Source organism: Plasmodium malariae (assembly GCF_900090045.1).
Source record: "Plasmodium malariae genome assembly, chromosome: 9".
In the NCBI taxonomy this organism is placed as follows: domain Eukaryota; phylum Apicomplexa; class Aconoidasida; order Haemosporida; family Plasmodiidae; genus Plasmodium; species Plasmodium malariae.
In genome coordinates, this window is record NC_041783.1 from 1,882,186 (window position 1) to 1,902,175 (window position 19,990).

Genomic DNA, 19,990 nt, shown 5'->3' on the forward strand with positions numbered 1-19,990 from the left:
ACAAGAAAAAAAAAAAAAAAAAAAAAAAAAAAAAAATTACAAAATAAGTAAATGGTGAGGGAAAAAGACAAATAGACTAAACACTAAAAAAAAAAAAATAATAATAAAATAAAAAGAACTAAAACGTATGGACAATCATATAAATAGAACAAAAAGAAAAAGAAAATAAATCCTTTGAAGAAACACATATATTATAATGGTCCATACTGAAAAGCTACAAAAGAATTGTTTTACATATATAATACATACTCTATGAAAAAATGAATAAAATGTTTTTTCCTTATGGAAGATACAAAGGAGGCTAATATTAAAGTAATAGCATTGGATATATGGTGTTATTTGTTTATTCAGATTTAAATTTGTGAATGACTCGGGGAAAGGTGGTTACGTAAAAACATGTTATCTGGTACGTGGTACGTATTACGTGATACATGCACATATACATACAACTGAGCCACACTTCGAAGGAGGTACTATAAAAATATAGCGCGCATAACTGCCACTGTTTAAGACCCGTACACAAATAAGCAAATTAATCGGGATTCAATTTTTTTTTTTTTTTTTTTTTTCATTTAAAATATATAATACCTCCTCTACTGTACGAATTTTTTGCGCATTTTTTCCTGTCTGTTTCCCTGCATTAATTTCTAAATTATGAATATAAATCCAATCATCAAAATTGACAAAATTAATTTTCTTTGCACTTAACAAATTCGAAATGTCATTATGAAAAAATTCTGTTGTGTTATTAAGAAAATTTAAAATATGGGATGTTATTTTTTTGGAATTTAAAATTTGGTTAGATATATTTCCCTTTGGACCAATATCAAACCAACCTGCTTTAAAGATAGCAAATTTTTTTTTTAAAATATCGTCTTTAAATTTTAGAATGGATTGATTATATAAATTTTCGCAGAACTGATTTTTTTTAAATCCTGTTGCAAATATTAGTAAGGGAGTAGTGAAAACTTTTTTTTTTTTTTGATAAGGTGAAGAGTCTAATATATTTAAATCTTTGTTCATTTGAAATATTACGTTTTTCATATAATGATTATTAAAATGAATTTTTTTAATTTCGTGATAAAAAATAAATTCAATAATCTTATAGTTCTCATATATATTTTTATTTTTTTCAAATTCTTCATAATTATGAACCATATTTAAAAATAGTTTATGTTGTCTTTGTTTCATTTTATTATTTTCATCATAATTTTTTAAAATTGAACATAAGGAATAATTTTTTTTATTTAATATTACTTTCGTATTATCTAAATTCAATAATTCCCTTAATTCGGAATTCGTAAAAGAAGATTGCCAGTATCCCCTTCTACCCATAATATATATATGTTTAAATTTATGCTTTCTCATTGCATTTAAATAATTATTATTTATATCCGTTTTTTCTAAATTTTCATATGACTTGACCAAAATTCGAGCCACGTCTAATGCCACATTGCCATTTCCTACAATAACAGCACTTGAAAAATTTTCCAACGAACTTAAGTAATTATCTATAGTTTTGCATCTCATATCGTCATAATAACTGTTATAAAAGTATATCAAGTCCAGAGCATGGAAAATACCTCTACCAAGTTTACTATCCTGTTCAGCAGTCTGTTCAGCAGTCTGTCCAGCATCCTGTCCAGCAGCTTGTCCAGCAAACTGTTTAGCATCCTGTCCAGTAGCCTGTTTAGCATCCTGTCCAGCAGCCTGTTTAGCATCCTGTCCAGCAGCCTGTTTAGCATCCTGTCCAGCAGCCTGTTTAGCTTCCTGTTTAACATCCTGTTTAGAAAACTGTTTAGAAACCTGTTTAGAAACCTGTTTAGAAACCTGTTTAGAAACCTGTTTAGAAACCTGTTTGTAGGTCTGTTCACTATCCCGTTCACTACACAATCCGTCTGCAACTTTTAGTGCTCTATCATATCCTTTAGCCATCTTCTCCTCCTTCCCCTCTACCAGTTCTACACTGGGCAATGAAATATCAGAGGCACCACAACAAAAGACTATAACGTTGTAATAATTACGCAGTTCTTCTATTTTTAAGTTTACACCAATATTAACATTTCCAAAAAATCTATAATTCTTGCTCAAAATGATTGGATTGAATGAGTTGCAAATATTTTTCACATTCACATGATCAGGTGCTACGCCATATCTTAAAAGCCCATAAGGGTTAGGTAATTTATCAAAAATATCGACTTTTATTCTTTCGTTTTTCAAAAAATATTTACAGCAATATAAAGCTGATGGACCTGCTCCTATTACTCCTATTTTGAAATACTTTTGTTCGTTAGTAAAAAAATACTTGCTTAAAAAAAAGAGTTTTCTCCTTTGGCATTCCACTTTTATACGCATATAGCTTCTCAAGCTACAGTGGTTAAATAAAACCATTATGCGCTAAAAAGGTATCGTGTTTTTAATTTCGATTTTTATTTAATCCTTTCTATTTCTATTTCTATTTCTTTTTTTAATTCTGTTTCTGTCTCTGTTTCTGTTTCTGTTTCTGTTTCTGTCTCTGTTTCTGTTTCTGTTTCTGTTTCTGTTTGTTACTGTTTCTATTTCTATATTTTTTTTTTTCCGCATTTGCGAGGGTAAAATAGTCGTTTCATCTTATTTACAAGTGATTAACAAAAAAATAAGCTGCTCTACTAAGCACATGAATTCATCATGTATTAACATGTATATATGTACGTATATGTATTATACTTTTATGTACAGGCGATGTAACTTAGGAGGGTGATAATATATAACAGACGAAAAAAAAAAAAATAATAAAAATTATCGTTTAACTCAGCTTATTTTTCTAATATTACTTTTATATAAAAATAATTAACCTTTTCAAATGGTTAACGATAACTGTTAAACAGTTATGGAGAGTATATGCTTGTATATCCATAAATATATATATTTAAACATCAATCTGTATATGTTCTTTTCTGTAATGCTACTCTCTGTGAAATTGTTTTATGTTAAATGGAAAGTATAACAAGTTTTGTCGGTATGAAAAATGTAAACGTGTACGTATATATTCATCTGCGTATAAATCCGTGTGTATATATCCATCTGCGAATATATTCATCTATGTATTTGTTCGTCCACGTATACGTTCATGTACGTATGAAAGAATGCATATAAAAATTTGAAATTTTAAAAAGAATTAAAAAATAATGGCATCAGCTTAACTTATCTAGTTGCTATGATAAAAAGTTATATATTTGAACAAATTAAAAATATGCACATACATGTATGATCACGTTTGAACGCCTCAATATTAAACAACATATAAAACAGGGGTCTCATTATAAATGATATATATGGTATGTTACATGTATATGATCATATTCATACAAATTCATATATATGCATGCATACCAACATACATGCATACATACGCACATTACTTACATGCACTCTGTAACGACAACCTACAGTTTTTGCGTAAAACAAATTAACACCTCCTTAGACAAGGTGATATATAGAATGTTATATCATTTTTAATTTATGTCAGATGTGTGAAACAGTTCTTTTTCGCTAACATTTTAGAACAAATACTTTATTCCCAGACATGCGTAGAGTCATACGTATGGGTTTAAAATAATTGCAGTTGGCTGAAAATGTAAATGTGTACACTTGAAAAAAAATTGAAAAAAAGATCAAAAAAAATTGAAAAAAAGGATTAAAAAAAGATGAAAAAAAGGATTAAAAAAAGATGAAAAAAAGATGAAAAAAAGGATTAAAAAAAGATGAAAAAAAGATGAAAAAAAGATGAAAAAAAGGCGAAAAAAAGATGAAAAAAAGACGAAAAAAAGATGAAAAAAAGGCGAAAAAAAGATGAAAAAAAGACGAAAAAAAGATGAAAAATAATGAAAAGTTTAAAAAAGGCTTAAAAATTGAACATATATTGGAAGAGCTCCTAAACGAGCTGCCATATTTTGGGACTAAAGTGTAGAGATGGGGTAATAATTACTTGAAAATTATCACTTTTTTTCAAAATTTTTGTTATCTCAATCCATTTATTATTTAATTTTATAAAATAAAAAATAGATGGGAAGTTTATTAAACCAATTTTTAAGGGGATAATTGTTAAATTTATGACATGTTCAGAATTTTTTGATATAAAAAGTACCCTTTTTTTAAATCCATTTATTAACCAACTATATTGCTCCTCGTTATTTATTTTTTTTTTTTCATTATCTATGCACACAGAATATTTCATATAAATATCTTCATTAATTTTATTTAATAATACAATTTTAACGTTTATATTAGAATGTAACATCCCATGTTTCGGTATTTCATAATCAACATTAATAGGTAATAAAAATTGAGGTATTAACACATGGAAATTATATATATATTCTTTTTTCTTTTTTTCATATATTTTCTTAATAAACTGGTTTCCACATTCATATGTTATATTCATGTTCCCAATTGTATTTTCATAATTTAAAAGATTCATCGAATTGTTTTTTCCTTCTAACATATCGTCATATGTCACTTCAAAAAGCAAAAAAATACTCGTTCCTCCATTAATTCGACTATTAATTTCAATTTCATCGTAAAGATATTTTTCTTCAATACTTGAGCCCTTCTCATCAAAAGATATAATTTTTTTTTTCCTATCATTTTCAATGGAACCGTTTGAATTGTTTATTCCTGACGTGTCCATGCGAATTGCATGCGGCTCGCTAAAATTGTTAACAACTGACGCGTTCATGTGATTTTCATTCAATATACTAAAAATGTCGTCGCCTGACCCCTTCATACAATTTTCATGAGGTGGGCTAAAATTATCTCCTCCTGACGCGTTTATGCGATTTTCATGCGGTGCACTAAATTTGTCGCCGCCTGACTCGTTCATGCTATTTTCATTCGGCAGGCTAGAGTGGCTTTCGCCTGACTCGTTCATGCTATTTTCATTCGGCAGGTTAGAGTGGCTTTCGCCTGACTCGTTCATGCTATTTTCATTCGGCAGGTTAGAGTGGCTTTCGCCTGACTCGTTCATGCTATTTTCATTCGGCAGGTTAGAGTGGCTTTCGCCTGATTTGTTCATATAATTTTCATTTGATGGACTGGAATTGCACTCCCCTGAGTAGTTCAAACTACTTTCATTTCCATTGTATATGGAGTTTTCCGCCAAATCATTATGGTTGTTTCTTTTCAAAAAAAATTTCTCCATATTATGTTGGTTATCCTCATTATTTAACAAAAAAATTTTGGTACTTTTTATTTGTGTAATATATTTTTTTAAAATAGTTATGTGGAATTTTTTTAAATATAAAGCATAATTGTCATTATGTAATTTTAATATTAATTCATATAACATTCCATTGTTTGATCTGTATGTATTTATTTTTTCCTTAAAAATATTTACAAGATCGAATGTTTTTTCTATAATTATTTGGTTATTTAAACAAGGATTCGAAGTAATTTCTTCTCGGTTAATAAAATCATCAAATTTAATTTTACCTACATAATTAATATTTGATAACTTATACATGTCTGTCCTTCTTTCCCTTCTCTTTTTTCTAAGTAAGTCTATATTTATTATACATTTTATTTTTACTTTTTCTGTTCTATTTTGACTCTTATTATGGCTTATAAGCAGATTATCAGTCAGTGGAACTACACTGCTATTCCCTTCACCTTTTAAACTCTCAGTACAATTTTCATTACAAGTGATGGGGTTGGTATTTATTCTTTTCGGAATAAAAGAAATAATTGCATAAGCATTGTCTATCCTTTTGTAGGCCTCTACGTGCGACTCATCTTTCTTTTCTTTTACTTTTAAGCTACATTTTTTCAAATTATATTTTTCGTTATTTAAAATGTGCATGGACATATTACTACTTGTACTACTACTATTTTTGATGAGAAGCATTTCTTCGTCGTCTAAAATTTTCATCTGTTCGATTTGCATATTGTCGTTCTTTTCAATATAAAAATGGATGAAATCTTCAACGCTGTGGTTTTCTAGCGTGTTATTCCTGTTAGCAGTGCCGCTATTATTACCTATGTTAGCAGTACGGCTATTACTGCATATGTTAGCAGTACGGCTATTACTGCATATGTTAGCAGTACGGATATTACTGCATATGTTAGCAGTACGGCTATTACTGCATATGTTAGCAGTACGGCTATTACTGCGTATGTTAGCAGTACGGCTACTACTGCGTATGCCTTCTGCTTTTTGAAGAAAAATTTTAATATTTCTTACTTCTTTACCCGCCTTATCATCGCTCCTCCTGATAGTGATTAACTCAAAGTCCTCATAGTGCATATGCTTGTGATTATTTCTAACAATTAACTTGATATAATTTACATTGTTATAGACTAAGGAGGTGCTATTTAAATAAGATGCAATTAACTTACAATTCAAAATTGAATCCAATGTTTTTATCTTAACATAGAGTGATGAAACTAGCTGATTTAAAAAAAAATTTGCATATTTTTTGGTATCAACAATTATATAATTATTTATTATAAATTGGCTATAGGCTCTTAAAAATGGATATACTAAACTACTATTTGGTAATATACCAATTTTTTGATAAAAGGAAAAATTATTAATTACAAGAAAAACATAATTAATTTTATAATAGAAATGTTTCCATATTATTTTATTGGATTCTAGAATATTAACAACATTTAATTTAATGATATTAAGTCCATGTTTAATTATTTGTTTAGTTCTGTGGAATTTTAAGTATAAACTATTGTTATCCCTTTCATTATATAACTGAATAATAATATTATCAATATGTAAATCTTGAGTAAAGGAGGAAAAAATAAATAAATCCAAATTTTCATCATACTGCACACATAACTTTTTGATCCGTAATATCTCCCTTGTTTTCTTCTTAACTTTATATTTGCGCATTGTCATATGCAGTAATGTTTCTATATGATTAATATTTGCATTCATATTTTCATTTGTTTCCATCTGATAGTAGCTATTATTGTTTTGTTCATTTGATGTTTTATTCTCTTCGTTGGATGGAAATTCCCACTTGTTACTCATTTTCTTTTCATCATAATTTCCAAAAATCATATTTGACACAAAAATATAAAGGTTGTAGTCTGACTGCACAAATATTTTAATACCCGAGTTAGGTATATATATATCATTATTCCTTTCATTTGTTGATAAAGAAAAATTATATTTTTTTAAGCTTTTTAAAAAATATCGATTTATTTCAAAGTAATAATTATCTTTGCAAAATTCTTTTTTTTCTAATTTGATTAATTTATTTCTGTTCATTTTGGTAGCAACGTTTTTATTTATTTTTCCATTTTGTGTATAGTGCCTATTTGTAGGAATAGTTTTTTCTTTTTTTTTTTTTTTTCGTTCCCCCTCTACCTTCTTTGTCTGACTTTCATGAATGGGTAACTTCATCCCCTCATCTGTAACCTCGGGCAAGCACTCCGCAAAGCATTCAGTCATGCAGTTTGTTACACACTCCGCCTTACACTCTGTCAAGCAGTTTAACGGTGTACCCCACTGTTTACCCCCCTGAGTGATGTCGAGTACTTGCATCTTTACAATCTCTTCTGGCAATACAATGTTCTTCTTCAATGAGTTAAAAAATATTTCATCGTATTTTTTATGTTGCTCCATTTTGAGAACGGACCGCTGATTGTTCATAGAATATAAGTAGTACTGATAATTTTGAATTACGGTAAAATTTATATTTACATTTATGAAAGATAAGATCCTAGTGTATTTATTGGACAAGAAAAAGGATGAACAAAAATGGTAGAAATTATTATTTATATCATGAAATAACAAAAGTTGCATGCACAAAGTGGTAAGGACATCAAAGTTTGATTTTTGAATTATTCGCTTTAAAATTTTGAAAGACTTTTTATATATCTTATTTTCAAATAATAGAAGTGCTAAAAAAAATTTGTTTATAATTGAAATGTTGTTATATTTTCGATAACAGAGATTAATAATTTTATTCATAATATTAATAAGTAAGGAATTTTTTTTTTTTTCATTATCTTTTGAAAAATTTTTTATTTGATAAATAGGAAAATTATGATAAATATTCTTTTTTGCATTTTTTATTTCTTGTATGTCTTCCTTTTCTATATTTTGTTCAAACCTTTTTTGTTCTAAATAATTTAAAAAAAAATTGCACAAATATATTTCCTGTGCATATTTTTGATAGTACAACGAATTGTAATTATAAATATTTAATATATTTTTCAAAATAACAAATGATAACTTAAAAATATTTGATACATTTATACAGAAATCATTATGTAAACATATTTTTTTATAATTATTTTTTGAATCAGAAAAATCGGACAAGGTCGATGATATCTGTGATGAAGATGAGTTAACCACAGAGCTATTTCTTTTCGTTTTCACTTTTACATTTTTTTTCGATTTTTTTTTTTTTGTAAAATTCTTTTTATACCCTAATTTCATAATATTCTTTTGTAACGATAAGTATTTGCTAATATTTGTATTTTTCTTTATATTCTTGTCATTCTTGTTCTTTTTGTAATCCTCCTGGTAAAAGTAGCTCCTACGCTCAAAAAGAAATTTAATTAAATTTGCCAAATTGTAGAAATAGATCGAAAAGTAGTTTTCCTTATTTATGAAACAGCAATTCAGCAAAAATTCTGCTTTCGTCCTTTCGTCTAAGAATAAGTTCCTATTACTGCACCTTATTCTGTTGTTGATGTTTCTACCTGGTTCCCTGATATTCTCAGGGTTATCAACGTTATTAGTGTTATTAACAGAACTTTCGGTCGCACTTTCTTCAGCCTGCTCTATCGTATCATCCACTGCATTGCCCACTCCATATACTGCACTGCTTATCGCACTGCCCGCTATTCTGTCTAGGATGTCTTTACAACTTGGGTCATTTCCTCCAGTAGAACTAAAAATCCATCTAAGCTCGTTTATTAAGCGTCTTTTGCACTTGTACAATTTATGGTCATATTTACTTAAGTAATGTTGATTGACTTTTCTTTGATTTCTCTTCTCTTGCTGCTCATCGTGCTGCTCATCGTGCTGCTCATCGTGCTGATCGTCGTGCTGCTGGTCTTCCTCGATTGGCAATTCATTTTTATCTCCAACACAATGCTGAGCATTTTTTTTTATCAGTTCTTTTCTTCTATACTTTGTTATTTTTTTTTGAATGTTTTTCAAATAATTAAGATTCTCAGCGTTTCTGGTAAGATTATTTTTAAACCGATGGAAATTGTGCATAAATATAAAAATTTTATTTGTGTAAAAAAATTTTGCAAATTTTAAAGCCTTACTCGAAATGTATGAAAACTTGTTTAAAAAAAGTAAAATAGTGAATTTTTTAAAAAATATATACTCTAATAAATGAATAGAACATATATTTTTTTCTCTAATATATCTAGCTATAGTTAAATAATTTTTTTCAAATAAAATAGAAGAATGTATAATACACTTTTTTTTTTTTATGTACACGTTCAGGTATTTAATAAATAATTTTGCAATAGTACTATATAAAACATAACTCTTCTTAAACATATTTAATTTGAAATATAGTAGACATAAGTGTTCACTCCACATAAATAAAGATAGAAAAAGATCATACATATCGACATATACTTGTTCCTCATAGTCTGTTATAAATTCAAGTGCATTTATGTAAGACGAAACATCATTTTGGCGTAAAAAAAAATTGATATTTACATAATCATTACAAAATAAAAATACAGCATGGTTTTCATAAAACTCTAAGAACTCCTCAATTTGAGTCTCTTCTTCGTTCTTCTCTATGTAAGTGTTCGCTATGTAAAATCTTTTATTTTTTTTTTTTTTCTTTCCACCAGTACTACTACTGTTATAGTTGCTGTAATTGTAGCTGTTGTAGTTACCGCTATGATTATTTCCGCTGTGTTTATTTCCGCCATGGTTGTTACTACTATGGTTGTTACTACTATGGTTGTTACTGCTATGGTTGTTACTGCTATGGTTGTTACTGCTATGGTTGTTACTGCTATGGTTGTTGCTATTGTTATTGTTGATTTCCTCTGTGATTGTCTTTTTCTTACTTTCGACATAGTTTAAAAAGTTGTTCATACTTTTGCTAAACCCATTTTTTATTAAATTATACTTTTTTTCTATACATATTTTTATATGATCCATATATCGTGTTTTGAAATGTTCATACAGTTCTTTCATTTTTTTATTTGAATCATAATCCTCCATTTTTAGAATTGGAAAACTTAATATTTTGATGCTCTTACAACTATTATGACTAAAGTCAGCTTTTATTTTTTTTATATTTTTGATCTCATTCAAATTATCATCAAGATTATATGCATATATAATTATACATTCATCATATTCATCATTCATACTATTTTCTTTATATCTATTTAGTATAGATTCTTTCTCCTTTTTATATTCTTCCAAATTATTTAAATATAAAAAATAAATATATATTAACGACCTTTCAGATAATGTATTCTCTTCATTTTTGAAATATTCAGATATAGGATTATTGTAATATATATATTTTAAATTTATTCGTAACACATTTATTCTTTCATCTAATTTTACATCTGACAGTTCGTAAAAATCTTCTTTAAAGAAATATTTTAATTTGCTCAAAATCTTTTTATCTCCATAGCATGATACGTTCAACTTATCCGCGTACATTATCTTTTAATGCCAATAGAAATAAAAAAAAAAAAAAAAAAATCAGCTCAAAAGGAAATAGTACAGAGTGTACAAGTCGTACAAGTCGTACAAGTCGTACAAGTTGTACAAGCCTTACGTATGTTAAGCAAGCATACACATACATATAGATATAGGTATAAGTATATGTATATACGCACACACACATTCACATGGGCAGTATAATGTGTATATGCGCATATATCACTCCTTTTACGGATAAATGCATTACTCCCACGTTGAATAGCAAACACGGGTAGTCTATATACTGCTGGTATAATTATTTGAGGACAGGGTGGGGGAGATACATTATCCTTCCCTTCAATTGCTTAGCTGCTCGTGCTACTCTTTTCTTCTTCTTCTTTTTTTCTATTGCTTCGTACTTATTTAGGTAATATATAATACATAACGAAGTAGCAATGAGGAGGAATTTATGCATCATATTATATTTTTTTTCTTTTTCCCTTTTTGGGCATTGATAGAGTTTGAATGGAGCACACATATATATATGGACAACTGCACATATATATATGGACAACTACACATATATATATGGACAACTACACATATATATATGGACACCTAAACATATATATACGGACAGCTATACATATATATGAAATACCCCTCTATAGGCTAAAATTTCATTTTCCTAATTAGTAAAATTAATAATTATAAATGTTATTCAGTCATTTATTCATAATTATCTGCTGCACACTAATAGGAAGTAATGCGCAATAGTTGATCTGATAATAGCTTTTGTGTGCTTACATAATTTTTGGATAAACGCATGTAACACTTATTTTATTTTTCCTCTTCAAGAAAAAATCATTTGAAAAAATCAGTTAAAATCAATTAAAATTAGTAAATAAGAAAATTAAAAAATGGTAAGGGCATAAAGGCGTAAACCTGTGGGAGCACATTATGGTGAAACCAAGCGAGGGAAAAAATATAAATAAAAAAAAATTTAACAAAAAAAAAAAAAAAAAAAAAAAAAGAGAATTTTAAAATGAATTTTTTTTTTTTTTTTTTTTTTTGATTTAAGTAGTATATTTCATTAACGTTGATCTTTCTATTGGAGCATAATAAATGCTGAGTTTTTTAATTTCTTGTGTTCCTTTGTTCTTCTTTTAAGCAAGCTTGAATTTACATTATTCCGTTACAATGATAGAAGAGTTATCTAGTATACGCATACATATATGCATACGTATACATATACACTTAAATATAAATATATATATACCTGTTCAAAATTACGCGTACATTTGCACACATATATATATATGCATGTACGTAAATTTATTTTCTTTTATGGTCACTATATCCCATTTTTTCCTTATTCGACATCTGCATCCATCCTTCTTTCCATTTTCAAATATTTTCAAGTATCTTCAAATTGCAAAAATTTACTGATATAATACAGAACAACAAAATTGAAATAGTGTCTATCACTAATTTTAAATTATTTATATTCTATTATTTTGTACATGCTTTTTCAATGAACATACTTAACTGCTTTTTCCCAACAAGGGAGATTTTATATAGTCCATAATACATTATTTTGTGAATTAAATTTTGTAATTTTCTTTTTTTTATTTGTTTTTTTGTTTTATTTGTTTTTTTGTTTTATTTGTTTTTTTTTATTTGTTTTTTTTTTCTTTTTGTTTTATTTTTATTTTTATTTTTTTATTTTTTTTTTCGCCTTCCAGTTTTTATATTACATTTTTTAAAAACACGTACGTTGCCATGTATAATACATACACTCATGTATTGCTCTCATTGCCTATGAATTTAATATATTTATATCGCTTTGCTATTTGATTATTTTACCAAGCTACGGTATCTTAGCTTTTATTCTTTTGTACATTCATTCATTCATTCACTCACCTCTTTATTGGTTTATTTTTTTTACTAATGTATTTTTAATTAGCTGCATAGTCTTCATTAGCAGAACTTAAAAGGGTAAAAAGCATTTCGCCCCAAGGAAAGTTCATTGGATCATTATTTAAAAAAGTATATGTCAAAGGAAGTTGTAAAACATCATACATATATATGTATTTATATTAATACAAAAACGCTTTAAAAAGAATAGCTAAAAAAAAAAAAATAAAAAATAAGCGAACGAATAAACAGACGAACGAACAAACGAACGAACAAACGAACGAACAAACGAACAAACGAACAAACGAACGAACGAAACGAACGAACAAACGAACAAACGAACAAACGAACGAACAAACGAACGAACAAACGAACGAACAAACGAACAAACGAACGAACAAACGAACGAACAAACGAACGAACAAACGAACAGACAAATAGACGAAAAAATAGAATTTTCCTTTTTTTTTTTAATTACTCAAAGTAAGGGAGACTACAAAAGTAACTGAAGTACGTAACCGTCAGTCCGTTGTTTACACGTGCACTTCGAATATTTTGGTCCCTTTTAACAAAAATTGCCTAGTTGACCTGCTGTTGTAAAGGGCCTTCCTTTTTACTAATACGCGGGTGCACGTTTGGTACGTACATCAATATGTATGTATAGTCATGCATACCTATACGCATGTGACTGCTTTTCCTTTACAGAATACTTAAACATAAGAAGCATTCCAAGTAAATAAAAAACATATACCTTATATAACGTGGTACAAGGGAAAAGCATGACAGATATAGAAATTATTATTGACAATGGTGCGTATGCAAAAATATTTATGCATGCTTTAAAACATTCTTTTAATGATGTATGTGGGTTACTAATAGGAAAATATTCGGAAAAGGAAAAGAAAAAGCAAAAATGTATAATAACTAATACAATTCCCCTTTTCCATACGCACATACTAAGTCCTTTCCTTAAATTGGCCTTTACTCTGGTTAATATATATATGTTTTAAAAAAGAAAATGAAAAAAAAAAAAAAAAAAAAAAAAAAGGAGAAAAATATTACTTGGGCATACGTTTTCATTTTTGTAAAATGTGCATTATGTGTTTTTACGCTCACGAATTAATGCATAAATGTGAGGAGTTATATGAAAGGATGTTTTCCGCTTTTGCGGTATTTGCGCGTGGGTATATATGTACACAGATATTCATATAGGTACATATTTACATGTAGGTACATATTTACATGTAGGTACATATTTACATGTAGGTACATATTTACATATAGGTACATATTTACATATAGGTACATATTTACATATAGGTACCTACATACATATACCTATATGTGGATACCTGCAGAACTGTTTAAGCATGGCATATTTATTCATACAAACCTTTCTGTTGCATTTGAGTAGTAAAGAAGAGCAACCTTGCTTGTGGTTTGCTTATCGTTTAATTATTTTATTTTTATTTTTTTTTTACCATTGCTATGTTTCTCAAGTTTTAACCACTGACATAAAAAAAAAAAAAAAAAAAAAAAAAAAAAAAAAAAAAGAGAAAGAGAAAGAAAGAAAGACATAAGGAAAGAGACTGAAAGAATGAAGGGTTAAAAGAGATATAACGGAAGAGTTCCTCTTCATTTACACAAAAAAGAATAAATTTTCGTTGTTCAGGTAGAGAATTATTATAAAGGGAAAGAGGGGAGAATTATAGGTTACTATCATATATGTGTTGATGATTCAAAAAATGGAAATATAAAAAATATAAAAATATGTAATTTAATATCCGAGAAAATCATACAGAATTATAGTGACGCCATCATATGCTTAGCTGAACTGTCCAAATTGGAGCATGACGAGGATAACTGCGTAAATGTAAGTAGTACTTACACGTGGCATAAAAGCGAAGTGTTCATATAGTGTTGTTACGTTATTACGTTGTTACGTTATTACGTTGTTACGTTGTTACGTTATTACGTTATTACGTTGTTACGTTATTACGTTGTTACGTTGTTACGTTGTTACGTTGTTACGTTGTTACGTTGTTACGTTGTTACGTTGTTACGTTATTACGTTATTACGTTGTTACGTTGTTACGTTGTTACGTTGTTACGTTGTTACGTTGTTACGTTGTTACGTTGTTACGTTGTTACGTTATTACGTTATTACGTTGTTACGTTATTACGTTGTTACGTTGTTATGTTGTTACGTTGTTACGTTGTTACGTCGTTACGTTGTTACGTTGTTGTGTTGTACATGGTTTTCCTTACCCATTTGCTTATTCACTTATACATGTATATATAGTCATACCCCGTTGGGCATACATCGCTTTTCTTACAAAATTTTAGATGTTTATACAGGATGATAAGGGGGAATGGGAACATATAAATATGATAGTATCTCCTGAGAATAAAGACTTTTTGAAGAGGAATATTTCTAGCAATACGTATGATTAATTTTCGAAATAAAGAAAACCATTTTATTTAACAATAAGACACATATTAGTGAATGTACTGTCAGTTCTTTTGTTTTAAAGATAACAATATAATTATAATAGCTTTATTTTCTGATCCGTTAATTATATTTGATGCACCTACTGACTACATTTTCTTTTCTTCTAATTTCTTTTTTCCATTTTTCCTGCCCCTTGCAGATACTTAAACATATGTGACTTTGATGATCATTTAAATTGTATTAAATATGACTTTATGAACCCAAACTTATTTAAAGATAGTAAGTAAAAGATAAGTCAAATGAAACACAAACTAGGAGTCATACCTTCTTTTGTTTTTTTTTTCCACTGTAAAAAGTTTTAGGTAGAATTATATAGAGGAGCATATGCATACGTACATACTTACCTACGTGTATATATATCTACCTATGTGCATATATACCTACCTACATGCATATATACCTACTTACATGTATATATACCTACCTACATGCACTACATGTATATACCTACCTACATATATATACCTACTTACATGTATATTACCTACCTACATGCATATATACCTACTTACATGTATATATACCTACCTACATGCATATATACCTACTTACATGTATATATACCTACCTACATGCATATATACCTACTTACATGTATATATACCTACCTACATGCATATATACCTACTTACATGTATATATACCTACCTACATGCATATATACCTACTTACATGTATATATACCTACCTACATGCATATATACCTACTTACATGTATATATACCTACTTACATGCATATATACTTACCTACATGCATACATGCATACATGCATACATGCATACATACATACAAACATATACATGCGTACCTTCTTTACACAAATTCATTTGTAAATTTCGCCTTTTTCTGGAGTTGTAAAAATGATTTTTTGGATTATTTCTATTATTGTTAGTTAAGAGGTTTTAAATTTTTTTTTTTTTTCATTTATAAAGTAAATATAAATGTAAACATTAACTTTAGGAATGATGTTAATGTTAGCAATAATGTTAATGCTACCAATAATGGTAATGCTACCAATAATGGTAATGCTACCAATAATGGTAATGCTACCAATAATGGTAATGCTACCAATAATGGTAATGTTATTACTAACGTTTATTTTATTTTTATTTATTTTTTTCTTAAATTTAATCTGAACAATTATTAAAATTGAAAAAGAAAAAAGAATGACAAACGATAAGCAAAGCAGTATGCAAATTTATAAGTGCAAGTAAATTCAATTGTAATTTGAGATCCACAAGTATACCTTGCCGTTAGAGCAGCATAAGGTATTTTTTTTTTTACGCACCTAGATGCATTTATGAGCATTGTTTTTCTTATTTTTGTCTTCGTACTCTTGTGTCTTATAATTTTAAGAGAAAACGGAATAGTAAGTATTTTAATTTTTTTTCCCCATCTTTTCGTTTTGAAAAAGCTTGTAAGGAAAAGTGTATTTTGATTGAATAGTAGAAATAGGACCTATGCAAATGGTTACAGATGTTTACAATATTTTATGATATGTATAAGTGGGCACGTATAAATATATATGTGTATATATGAGTGTACACATATATGTATATATATATATATAATAATATATATATATAATAATATATGTATATATACATATATGTATATATACATATATGTATAGTTATACATATTCATTTGTTGTACACCTTTAAGGCTATAATGCAAAGAGAGCAGTGTGCACAATTAACCCCTTACATTTAGAAATAATTTAAAATGAAGAATCTACTACTTTTTGTAATTTCTTTGTATTTCTGTGGTTATAAGTTATGTAATTATGTTAATCACAGATTACTGCTTGAGGTTTCATATGGTCAAGTAAATGAATTAGTCTTTCCTCCAAATTTGGAATATATGATGAGTGACGTGGGTGGCGAAAATTTAAAAAGAGAAAACAAAAAAAATGAGAAAAAAGGCGAAAACGACAATAGTAGTAATAACAGCAGTAATCGGAGCAGTAATCCGAGCAGTAATCCGAGCAGTAATCCGAGCAGTATTCGGAGCAGTAATCCGAGCAATTATCCTAGCAGTAACCGCAGTACTAATAGCAAAAATAACCTCATGCACAGATCCGGAAATTCCGGGGAGGGATACTCGAGGAGAGCAGGGCGCAAAGATGCATTAAACTTAACAAGCAGCAAAAAGAGAGGAACAAATTACGACAATGAAAATTACCAAATGTTTTTTGATAAGGAACATAATGGGGAAGAAACCGATATTTTGAAAATAAATAAAGATAAATTAAAAAATAGAAAAAAGAAAAAGAGAAATGGTAAAAAAAGAGACAAATGGATGCAATTTTTAAATAAAGACAAATATATACATTATGAAAAAAAATTAAAAGATGATAAGTCAGAGGAGAACAACAGTAAGCGGATTAAGTCACATATGGACAATTCACTTGATATTACTAATTTGTATCCTATACAGAATTATAGTAAGAAATATGACATAAATAAGACAGCAAAAACGGATGACCTTAATAATAATGTAAGAGAAAGTTTCCTGTACAGCGAATTAAAAAATGTAGATTATTCTGAACATGGTAATAATTGGAATATAGGAATGTGTAAAAGGGGAAGACATCAATCCCCTGTAGATTTGCATTTACATGGTTTAAAAGAAAGAGAATTGAAAAATATAACAGACGTTTATTTAAATTTATTTTATGATGATGATTATGCATGGAATAACTATAACAAACCATGGATGAAGGGTGATATATTTTATTTTTATGAATACTTAATAAAAAAATTAGTAATTAATAGAAGGGACAATATGTTTCAAATAAAAGCTGCTAATAATGGAATTACTCCCTTTGGAGTATTATTTACTACTGATGAGCCATCTATGTTTTATGCTGATCAGATACATTTTCATTCCCCGAGCGAACATACATTTGAAGGATCAGGAAATAGAAGAGAAATTGAAATGCAAATATTTCATAATACAAATGATTCATATGAATATGATGAAGAAGTATGGAATGGGTTACCTATACAAAAGAAAACTCATATGAATAACAATTTAAAAAATAACAACAGGAAAGAAGAAAATAATTACCATTCATACATTATTACTTTTTTAATGAATAGTTTATCTAATCAACAATTACAGAAAAAATATAGTAAAAGAAAAAAAAAAAGAAACATGAAAAAACAATATCAGGTTATATCAGTAACTTTTACTAGTGCTGAGATTAATAAATCAACTATTACCAGTTTTGAAAAATTACCTTCCGAAAAATTTTTAAGAACTATATTAAATGCATCCAGAAAAGTTCTTGTAGGGTCAGGTAAAAAAAAAAAAAAAAAATTCTGCTAAAATGGCTAGCTGCACAATAAACATATCAACTGCGTTATTTGTATCGTCAAAGTTACTTTTTCTGAGGTTAAATCGTGTAATCTCGACTGAACATATATGTATAAATACCCACTTCTGCATTTGTTGGTTTTCATCCACCATGAGTGTTGATTTCGCCCCATTTCATCAGTCGCATCCCATTTATTCAATTATGCAATTACGTATTTTTTTTTTTTTTTTTTTTTTTTTTTTTTACTCCTATACTTTTCTTCCTTTACAGAGCCGATGCTAGTACAGTTGGATGAAGAACTAAATTTGAACTCCCTAATGATGATGTTAAATATTGAAGACATGGAGTTCTTAGCATACCATGGGTCATCTACTTTACCGGAATGTGAAGAAAATGTACATTGGAAGGTGGCAAAACAAGCTTTGCCTGTATCAACAGAAACTATATTAAACTTTTATAAAATGCTTAAAAAGAATACAAGTAATTATAAAGGTAGTGAAAATGATAATTACCGAAATTTGAAAAATGTACAAGATGATCTACAAAATTATGGTAAGATATACATAATTCAAGGTTTTCCTATTCAAGTGCTAATATCTTCAGCCTTATCTACTTATGAAGACAAAGAAATTATTAATATTATTAAGGAAGCATATATAAAATCCTTTTCTTCATATATATACCTCAGTTACTTTCTTTTATTTATTTTATTTTTATAACTCTGGAACAGTATGCACTTTTGTCTATTTGTCTACTAATACACTCATGTGCTGTTATATTTGCTAAAATGTAATTTTCCCTTTAAGTTTTTTGGTGGTTCTCCCATAAAGGGACTGACAATTACTTTTATTTCATAGTATTTAAATTCACAAATGAATTAAAAAAAATAAAATAAAATAAAATAAAATGTATCCTTATTTTTCTACCAACTCAGTGTTGACAGTCTAAATATAAATCTTAATATTAAATCTTAATTTTTTTCTTTTCTTTTCTCTCATTTTCTTATCTCATCTATTCTTTTTTTTTTTTTTTTTTTTTTTTTTTATTGCATATAATATGTGTGCAAAAAGTAGCATGCAAATATTTATTTATTTTATTACATTTATTCTTTTGGTTTTAAGATTTCAGCGTATGTTATCATTTATCAATTGCATTTTGCTGTAGCTCCCTACGCGAATACAACTGTTCATACATACTCACACACACGGATGTACAATCGTTGGCGCAATAATGCTCATCGGTTTTCCCATGTGTATCACTGTCGTTTTTTTTTTCCCATTTGAGGGATTATTTTTATTTATTTTTTTTTTTAAAGAACAATTTGATATTTATATAAATTATTCGATTTTTCTTTATGTTTAATAATTCAGTAATATAAATCCAATGTAACAAAGAATAAAAGATAAAAAAAAAATGAATAAATAATTTATAAAGAAAGCTAATTTCCACGGGTCTACAAAAAAAACAGAAATCAAGAAATCTGATATAATAAATGGCTGAATGAAAAGGTTTACCATTACGTAAATATAAATAAAAAGCAAAATGCTTAACAGTATTTTGCCTTTTAGTTTTACATCCATTTTTTTGGGAAAATAAAA

General features: G+C 27.9%; 4 protein-coding genes across 4 annotated transcripts; 2 read left to right on the forward strand and 2 right to left on the reverse strand.

Moving 5' to 3' along the window:
* Positions 1-543: 543 nt before the first annotated feature.
* Positions 544-2,355, reverse strand: PmUG01_09048800 (adrenodoxin reductase, putative; the record flags this gene model as incomplete). The annotated part of the gene is made up of 1 exon (XM_029005194.1): positions 544-2,355. One exon carries the CDS (start codon positions 2,353-2,355, stop codon positions 544-546), a length of 1,812 nt encoding a protein of 603 aa, XP_028861808.1.
* A 1,558-nt stretch (positions 2,356-3,913) lies between these two features.
* On the reverse strand, positions 3,914-10,657 carry PmUG01_09048900 (conserved Plasmodium protein, unknown function; the record flags this gene model as incomplete). Its single annotated transcript, XM_029005195.1, has 1 exon — positions 3,914-10,657. The coding sequence occupies one exon, from the start codon at positions 10,655-10,657 to the stop codon at positions 3,914-3,916; it is 6,744 nt and encodes a 2,247-aa protein (XP_028861809.1).
* Positions 10,658-13,341: 2,684 nt separating this feature from the next.
* On the forward strand, positions 13,342-15,295 carry PmUG01_09049000 (conserved protein, unknown function; the record flags this gene model as incomplete). The annotated part of the gene is made up of 4 exons (XM_029005196.1): positions 13,342-13,545; positions 14,229-14,429; positions 14,903-15,000; positions 15,208-15,295. Coding segments are annotated over 4 exons (591 nt in total), but the record flags the coding sequence as incomplete, so codon positions are not given.
* A 1,500-nt stretch (positions 15,296-16,795) lies between these two features.
* Positions 16,796-19,111, forward strand: CA (carbonic anhydrase, putative; the record flags this gene model as incomplete). Its single annotated transcript, XM_029005197.1, has 2 exons — positions 16,796-18,374; positions 18,663-19,111. 2 exons carry the CDS (start codon positions 16,796-16,798, stop codon positions 19,109-19,111), a joined length of 2,028 nt encoding a protein of 675 aa, XP_028861811.1.
* Between the last annotated feature and the right edge of the window lie 879 nt (positions 19,112-19,990).